The 9,040-nt window shown below is 41.1% G+C and overlaps 1 protein-coding gene across 1 annotated transcript; it reads right to left on the reverse strand.

The window, feature by feature from the left end:
• Positions 1–407: 407 nt before the first annotated feature.
• On the reverse strand, positions 408–8,403 carry prpf31 (PRP31 pre-mRNA processing factor 31 homolog (yeast)). The gene is made up of 14 exons (XM_036588658.1): positions 8,289–8,403; positions 6,348–6,563; positions 6,204–6,264; positions 6,031–6,114; positions 5,482–5,579; positions 4,937–5,043; positions 4,584–4,753; positions 4,251–4,408; positions 2,628–2,717; positions 2,318–2,445; positions 2,150–2,222; positions 1,787–1,915; positions 1,481–1,579; positions 408–778 (listed from the first exon to the last, which is right to left on the reverse strand). The coding sequence occupies exons 2-14, from the start codon at positions 6,561–6,563 to the stop codon at positions 659–661; spliced, it is 1,533 nt and encodes a 510-aa protein (XP_036444551.1). The 5' UTR covers positions 8,289–8,403; the 3' UTR covers positions 408–658.
• Between the last annotated feature and the right edge of the window lie 637 nt (positions 8,404–9,040).

Consider the following 9,040-nt stretch of genomic DNA (forward strand, 5'->3'; position numbering starts at 1 on the left):
ATGAATCAGCAGAGGTCATGGTTAAACACTGATACAGGTATATGAAAACTGGCCAGTTCTAGTTCTAGATGTCCAAGTTTCTCAAATTAAGAGTGCTGATCCACTCAGTAAAGTCAAAGTAAATAAGACAGGAATCTGACCCTAAATCAGCACTAACACTAAGCTTTGTGAATACAGGCCCTGGTCCACTATACATGTTGATGTGCTGGAAAAACATTGAAGAACATGGAGTTAAATACCACCTAATGTAAATTAAGCCATGGAAGAACAACCAAGAAGAGCATGAAACTTGGGTTATTTGTGAAATGCCAGAATGAAACCTGCATTGGTAACCACAGCCAAGGAGAATTTTTTTTTGGAAAATATCTGTTCAGAGACAGCGGAAAAGCACCAGTTACACAATCATCTCAAACAGCTTTGCATCCAAAGCAAATTTGGTATATTAGTGATCCATACTGGTTTTTAAATATACCTCTAAAAAGAAAAATGAAGATTCCATAACTCTTCCCCTCCACATTTATTTATAAAAAAAAAAAAACAAATCCGGGAACTTAAAAGAAACAAAAACAGGTGCTCCCTACAGTCCTTTCAGAGGCAACAGCCACAGACAATGACAGTCATGCCTTCTATCCACAGTGTGTCTGTGACAGCTTCAAGCTCACACTTTGCCATCTCCCTCTCTCTTGACTTTGAGGAACTCTGCCATATTAGAGAAGTATTTCTGGTTTGCCTCAGCCACCTTCTTTTCTGCAGCCTGTGGGTTGACGATCTCCAAACCCTGCAGAGAGAGCAGAGCCAATCAACACCAGACAAAAGACTACAGTAGTTTCACCTGTTTGGCTGTGTTTACAGACTTGTGAAAGAATGGGTGCTCCGGTGTAGGTGGGTACTTGCATGAATCCTGTCAGAGCTTATCAGATACGCTTATCAGCAAATCAGGACTATTTGTCCAAACCTGACAGGATCCGACTGCTGCCGTTCGGATTAGAAGTCATTTCCTAAACATGCGGCGGACTCTGGTCAAGCTCAAATTTCAGATTCTGAGAATTTTAACTTTTTTAAAATTTTAACAAGATTTTACCTTGCATTTCCCTCTGCTTTAGTTCTTCTCTTTAATTTATATTTCCTATCTACTTTCATTCATTTACAACAATTTTAATTTGGGATGTTTAAAAACATCACTTTACTGAATACATTTATTTGTAGCAGAATTTGGAAAGCTGCTAAGTTTCTATATTTTTTTTCCATCCACAGTGAAATGACAGGTGTTAGTTTAATTTAACCAGCGCTGACCATCTGTTTTTTTACTGAGCTCAAGTCAGTTTTGCATTTAAAATATGATGCGTGTCGGGGCTTGTCAGGTTTGGATAATTTTTTCTTGGGCTCAGCTGAGGTTTGTACTCTAAACTCGGTACTGTGGGTTGGATCCAATTGGGCCTGGACAAAAAGTTACCAAAATTTTAGGGGTGTGTGTGTGTACCTGTAGTGGGGTGAAAGCGACACTGGAGCTGGTTCCTGAAGATCTGTCTCTGACTGTGGACTTCCCACCATAGGTCATGCTCTGCTTCTGCAAGGTCCGCTACAAAACCACACACACATACACACAAATTCTTTAACAGGCATGCTAGTTAAAACTCAAGCATACTCCGAATCCTCCGTTCTCAAACAGACTATACTTCATAGATGACAGTGTGTTATATATAAAGAGAGAAGCATATGTTGTAATATTTTTCCATTGTAAGGGCACTGATGTGCCTTGAGCTGATTTTTCTTTATGTATTGGTACCTGCAGAGATTTGGAGATGCGGGCCTTTGTGGCGTCATTGACCTGCGCCTGTCTCACTCTGCCACTGCCAGATTTCCCCAGCTGACCCAGACTGAAGCCCAGATCCTCCTGATATGCATCATCCTCAATCTGAGACACAAACAACACAATCCTCAGTGGGGGTGGGGGGGGGGGGGGGGTAGGGGGTGTAGTCTACATAAAGCACTTTTAAGAGCTGCAACAAATGATTATGATCAATTAACCTATTGATTACTATTTGATAATCGACTGTTCAATGATTAGGCATTACATGTATATGTGTGTGTAAAAATGAAGCTAGGACTAAACTACGGCCATAGAGCGCTCCTTCTGAAATCAACTGACCTCTGCAAAGGTCATTCTGTTTGCGTGTTTCCTGATCTCAGTGAGTCCCAACCTCTCCTTCATCTTACGATACCTGAAAGAACAAATGCAAGCATGAGTTGAAGCCAGGTGGACTTGCGCGCGCGCGCGCGCACACACACACACACACACACACACACACACACACACCTTCTGCCTCCTCTCTTTTTCCGCGAGGGGTCCAGTGGTGCTGGAAGGGGCTTCACTTGTTTGACGGGCGGTGGCTCCTGCCACTTATCAAATTTCCGTTCAATTTCCTCCTTTAGGTCATACCCAACCTGCAAACACGTGCAGAAGAGTTAAGGTAAATGTACAGTCTAATCATATTTTGGTGAGTTGTTCTATGCAATGGTGTGTGACTTGTGTGCTGTGTGCGACTGCTGTTTCATATTTGTGCACTGCTGCATTAGGCATGTGTTTATTAGCTGTTGCAGTTGGAGGCCAGTGCAGAGCTCCTTACCTTGCCATCAGGACTCTCGTGAAAACTGTCCACACGAGCTGCTAGTGTACACTTGGCTGACACCAACCGCGCTGCCTTCCTCCTCAAGTCCTGCACAAACAACACAGCACATACTGTACTAGGCTTCGGCAATGAAAAGGTATTTGTAAAGATATTTATGTTTTGACAGACTGACTTCATTAAGTACACCTCCTTTTATCTACATCCATTGCCTATTTTATCACACTTTGTAGTTCTAAAATTACAGACTGTAGTTCATCTTTTTCTCTGCAGACTTTTTTTAGTCCCCTTTTACCCTGTTTTTCAATAGTCAGGACCCCCACAGAGCAGGTATTATTTGGGTGGTGGATCATTCCCAGCACTGCAGTGTCGCTGACGTGGTGGTGGAGTGTTAGTGTGTGTTGTGCTGGTATGAGTGGATCAGACACAGCAGTGCTCCTGGAGTTTTTAAACATCACTGTCACTGCTGGACTGAGAATAGTCCACCAACCAAAAATATCCAGCCAACAGCGTCCTGTGGGCAGCGTCCTGTGACCACTGATGAAGGGCTAGAGGATGACCAACACAGTTTGTGCAGCAGCAAATGAGGTATCATCTCTGACTTTACATCTACGAGGTGGACTGACAAGGTAGGAGGGTCTAATTGAGTGGACAGTGAGTGGACACAGTTTAAAAACTCCAGCAGCCCTGCTGTGTCTGATCTACTTGTTCCATTGCAACACACACTAACAAGCCATCAACATGTCAGTGTTACTGCAGCACTGAGAATGATCCACCATCCAAATAACAGGCTACCAGCTCCCTGGTGGTCTTGTAAGGGTGCTGATTTTTTTTTTGTTGTTGTTTTTTATATCTGCAGCAGCAACTATCATTCACACTAATGCTCATTTCTGCTACCCTATGGAATTTTAGTAATTTTTGTCTGGGGGTCTCAACTAACTGGTCAGGTGGAACAACCAATGAAGGCCAGATGAAATAAACATGGAGGTACATAAAGTTCATCATTTTACACTGTAAAGAGGGACCAATCATTCTTCCCAAGTAGGAATTTTAACTACATGACACACAGGTGCTAGCAGTAGTAGCATAAATACAGTCTTTAATAACAAACAAAAAATAAAAATGAATAAAAGGGTGAGATCCTCAGTACTGTGGTAAAGGCTCAGCTTTTTGCAATTGGGTAACTTTTCTTAAAATCATACGTCTCTTTTTTTGGGGGTTCAAGATACCATTCAGACTTAAAATTGATCATTAGGAAATATACACAGTCAACTCTAGATTTATTGGCAACCTTCATGAAAATGAGCTAAATTCAATATATTTAATAAACCACATGCAATGAGTCATATTTCCAGCTTAAACAAATGGTGAGAACATTTACATTTTCGCCCATGTTTTTAAAAGAATACACTATTCTTTATACTTAAAATTATATATGATTAACTTCATTATTAACTTTTAACATGATTGTTTTTACCCAGTTTCTTGAGAGGTGACAATGTTGGAGTTGACTGCACATACATTTTTAGCCATGTTAGCCAGTTCTGTGCTGTACTTTCGCCAAACAGTATTTAGCACAGGGCATGTAACAGTAACAACAAGGACATGTGTAAGGGCACTGACCGGCGGAAGAGACTGCACCACATCACAGTGGTAGATGTAGCCAGTGTGAGGGAGCAGAGAGGTGCTGCTGAAACCTGACAGGGTTTTCCTCTGAGCACCCAAGAGCATCAGGTTACATGCTGGCATCTTGGACAGGTTAGTCAGTCCTCCAGCAATACCTGAGCACACAGGTGATGTTGGAAAGAGAAAATGATAAAACAGAATGTACAGCAGAAAGAGAATCAAGGAATGAAGTTGGATGTGGTAAAAGAAAAAATCCTTTTTTTTTTTTAATGTGTAGAATAGAAGCATATGCCTGGCTTCATTCAGGCTTACCAGCTCTCACGCACTTACCCATTATCTTGGCAGCAGTGGATGCCCCGACTATGATGGACAGATTAGGAGCAATGAAGGACATCCTGGATTCCACATACTCATAGATCCTGTGTTTTGACTGGTTGAGCTCCAGAGCCATGTCACATGCCTCCTCCAATCGCTGGAGTTCCTCTTCACCCAGTAATGTCCTACGCATATAAAACATACAAATTACTACTCCAAAGATAGTCTTTTAATATTTTATTGGGTTCACATTCATTGTAGAAAAGACAAAAATAATACAAAACAAAACACATTAATGATGCCTAAGAAGAAGAGAAAAAAAGACAAAAAATAATATAAGACTCATCTAGCCCCCTGAAGCTCCTCACCCCTGTGTTGTGGAGGCAGTGACACTGACCACCATGATGGTAGCGTTAGTCAGGATCTGTTGCAGAATCTCATTGTTCTTACATTTTTCCAGGTTATTCCCCAGCTCCTGCACACACAGTATGGAATCTCAGGCCTCATACAAAATAGAACAGCTTTTGCAGCTTTTTAGGTATTAAGCCAAACAGAATTTCTGCAATTGTTCCCCTTACCACATAAGCAATCAATGAGCCAAAATATGTGTCCAAAGTTTGCTTCTTTAGGTTCTGCACTGAAGCTACAAAGCTGTTGTATCTAACAAGTAATAGAAGCTAATTAAAGTATTTTTGATTCTGTCAGGTTTCTATAAGCTTTTATTATTCATCTTGACAGCTCCAGTGCAAAATTAGGAAAACAGATTTTGGACACAAAGCATCTTGGTTGTTTGACTTTATTTAGAATAACAGTGCAAATTAGATTTTTGTCTGAACTGTTGCCTTAAAGTAGGGCTGCTGCCAGACCTGCCGATGTCTGCTAAGTGGTCCTTATTTGAGACCCTGCTGCTTACCTTGACTGTTCTAATGTAGTCTAGGGCATTGGGCACCAGTGACTCTAGCTCTGGGAATCTCTTGGAGTATTTGTCACGAACAAATTTGTGAATGATATCTATAAAACAAGAAATGAGTAAGAATTAACAAGGGGCCGGTGGTAGCTCAGGAGCTTAAAGCATTAATGGATGCAGGGATGGCAATGGCGAGCAGAATGACGTAGCCATGGAAACCAAAGTCCCTAACATCATGGCTGAGTTCTTGTTCACCTGGTGCTGTTGCTATATTAGAAAAGTAGGCTACAACAGAAGTCATGAGCAAAATTCACACTTGTTCAGATCACAGTTTTCAGACCTTCATTGTCCTTCTGCTGTTGGGTCTACAAAAAGTTACAAAAAATTCTTATTTAGACAGTGTATCCCCAAACTGTCAACAGGCAAGATATATAATACACATGCGCATGTCTCGTTTAGGATAGGAGAATTCTAATTACATCTATTAGAAAACAAATCCAGCCTTAAGCAGGAAAAAAAAAGCTATAAAGTGCATCAAACACAAATCAAACTCACTCAATTCATTATCGATTTCCACAGTCAGGTTGTTGGCAGCGACGATGAGCCTGTACTCGGGGTCTGCCTCCACAGGGCCGGACACTGTAAGCAGAGAAGATCATTTAAACCCATTATTTAAATGCTCAATTCACACCATGTGGACAGTCTAATTTCAGGTGGCGGCTGCTTACCATCTGTGTTCTTGCGTGGATTCCCAACATACTGCGAAATCTTTTCCATGATTTCAGAAAACTGTAAAAATATAATAAGTAGAACATTTTAAAGACCTAAAGAGAAAGGCAGTCAGTCAGTAAGTTGGCCATTAGGGTACTGACCGATTTACTGTTCCGTAGTTTTGCTATGGACGCCACGCTTTCTGTCCCGCTGTAGTCCAGCTCCATCTCCTCCGGTATGTCATCCAGCCCTCCGTTGGCCTCCCTGTCCCTCCCCTCCTCATCACTCCCCTCACCCTCCCCACCTGGGTACAGCCCATCCTCGCCTTCATCTCCTGCTTCCTCCAAATCAGCGAGCAGCTCATCTGCCAAAGACATCTGGGAAGAAGAAAAAACAAAAATAAGCTGCAAATTTATCCAGGAACATTAGTATTACTCAAGGCATATGGTTAAAAGGGACCCATTACCACAGGGTCTCCTCTAACAGGCCTTTACTTTGAGAGGTTTGGTCACTATAAGCCACAGATTTGATTTCTGCCAAAAGAGTGAAATCCTTTAACAGAGAGGTCACCAACCCTGGTCCTGGAGATCTACCTTCCTGCAGACTTTAACTCCAATAATGATCAACCTCAACTGATCTATTTAATTACTGCTTTCAGACATCACTGAGTAACTGAATGAAGTGTTGGGGGTTGGAAGTGAAACCTGTAGGAAGGTAGATTGCCAGGACGAGGGTTGTTGACCAATGGTTTAATGCATTCCCTTGCTTTAGTAAAGCTAAAATGCCATTAATTCATTGAGTTTTAGAAACTGTCATTTGTATCAACTAGCATAGATCAGACAGCAATACCACACAGGATCAAACATTTTTCCATCGTTATTGTAGGATATTTACACCAATCAGGCATAACATTATGACCACCTACGCTCACTGTCCATTTTATCAGCTCCACTTACTAGATAGGTGCACTTTGTAGTTCTACAGTTACAGATTGTAGTCCATCTGTTTCTCTACATACTTTGTTAGCCCCCTTTTACCCTGTTCTTCAGTGGTCAGGACCCCCATAGACCCTCACAGAGCAGGTACAATTTGGGTGGTGGATCATTCTCAGCACTGCAGTAACACTGACATGGTGGTGTTGTGGTAGTGTGTGTTGTGCTGGTACAAGTGTATCAGACACAGCAGTGCTACTGGGGTTTTTAAAACACTGTGTCCACTCACTGTCCACTCTATTAGACCCTCCTACCTTGTCAGTCCACCTTGTAGATGTAAGTCAGAGACGACAGCTCATCTGCTGCTGCACAGTTTGTGTTGGTCATCCTCTAGTCCTTCATCAGTGGTCACAGGACGCTGCTCACAGGACGCTGTTGGCTGGATATTTTTGGTTGGTGGACTATTCTCAGTCCAGCAGTGACACGGAGGTGTGTAAAAACTCCAGCAGCACTGCTGTGTCTGATCCACTCAGACCAGCACAACACACACTAACACACCACCACCACATCAGTGTCACAGCAGTGCTGAGAATGATCCACCACCCAAATTGTACCTGCTCTGTGAGGGTCCACAGGGGTCCTGACCACTGAAGAACAGGGTAAAAGGGGGCTAACAAAGGACGCCGAGAAACAGATGGACTGCAGTCTGTAATTGTAGAGCTACAAAGTGCATCTATACAGTAAGCGGAGCTGATAAAATGGACAATGATCGTAGAAAGACTGATTTATTACACAAAACTATGCACAATTTAGAAACTTAACCTTTCTCTGTAGAAATAAAATTACCAAGAAACCCACAATTAGGTTTATAGCTAAGTTAATGTAAAGTGAATATTCTGAATAAAACTAATGTTAACGTTGTGGTAAGCAAACGTGTTTATAACCAAATACTGAAGTGGAGCCACTCAGTCAAAAACAATCAAACTCAGTGCACATAACCAGACGTGCGGTATCTAACGTTGACTGAATGGTTTACAAAATAATTTTCGCCCAATTAACCAAATATAATCTAACGTTTAATGATAAAAATAAACAGATGACGCCGAAATGAAGGAAACTGTTCGGGCTGAAAACAGCTATAAACACTGGACTTAATTCGTTACTACTCACCTTCTAAAGTATATTTTCAAGACGACCAAAATAGCGGTTTAAATGATTTTAGACCAACACCAGCTCATTTACAAACAACGCACGGTTGTCGTTTCGGTCGCGCCGTAAACGCGTCATTTATGGCAAAGCCAGTCGCAGAGCCTTGTGGGAAATGTAGTTTTCTTTATGAGCCGGAAAGTGAAACAAAAGCCTTAAATATCATTTTTACACAGTTAGCTCCTACAATAAAGTATGTTCAAATTAATCAAGCTTTAATATATAATTTTGCAATCAATCTTTTAGATTCATCTACAAGCTTACTTGGTATTTTAAAATATTTCTCAAAAATCAAATACAGCAGGGTATTATAATCCAGTACAATTTATTTTCATCAAACAGTTCATTAAATGTTTCACAGTCTCCATGTGATTTTTGTTATGTTTGTTTCGATTTTATCTCCCCAGGTTACGCAGAACCTTAAGAAACCTCGCAATGAAACAGACGCTGAAAGCGACTTTACAGATGATCTGGTTCACCTTCAACACTGACTGACCATCAAAATAATATGAATCGACAGTAGCTAAAACCATGGCCATGTTTGATGATTTCCCCTTTTTTTGTCCCATGCTTAGCAACAATAATTGCTTTGAACATAAGTAATGGAGAGAACATGTCAAATACACTGTTAAAAATAACATTTATAAATAGACACACTAAATGACAGATACAGACTAACATCTAGAAATAGGTAAATAATATAAAATATTTCAAAG

Source organism: Colossoma macropomum, unplaced genomic scaffold (assembly GCF_904425465.1).
Source record: "Colossoma macropomum unplaced genomic scaffold, Colossoma_macropomum, whole genome shotgun sequence".
Taxonomy (NCBI): domain Eukaryota; kingdom Metazoa; phylum Chordata; class Actinopteri; order Characiformes; family Serrasalmidae; genus Colossoma; species Colossoma macropomum.

Coding starts and splice junctions, on each gene's coding strand:
- prpf31 (XM_036588658.1), bottom strand. CDS start 6,563: ATGTCTTTGGCAGATGAGCTGCTCGCTGATTTGGAGGAAGCAGGAGAT. Junction 5,044..5,481: donor ACTACATTAGAACAGTCAAG/GTAAGCAGCAGG, acceptor CTGTGTGTGCAG/GAGCTGGGGAATAACCTGGA. Junction 779..1,480: donor TCGCTTTCACCCCACTACAG/GTACACACACAC, acceptor CTCTCTCTGCAG/GGTTTGGAGATCGTCAACCC.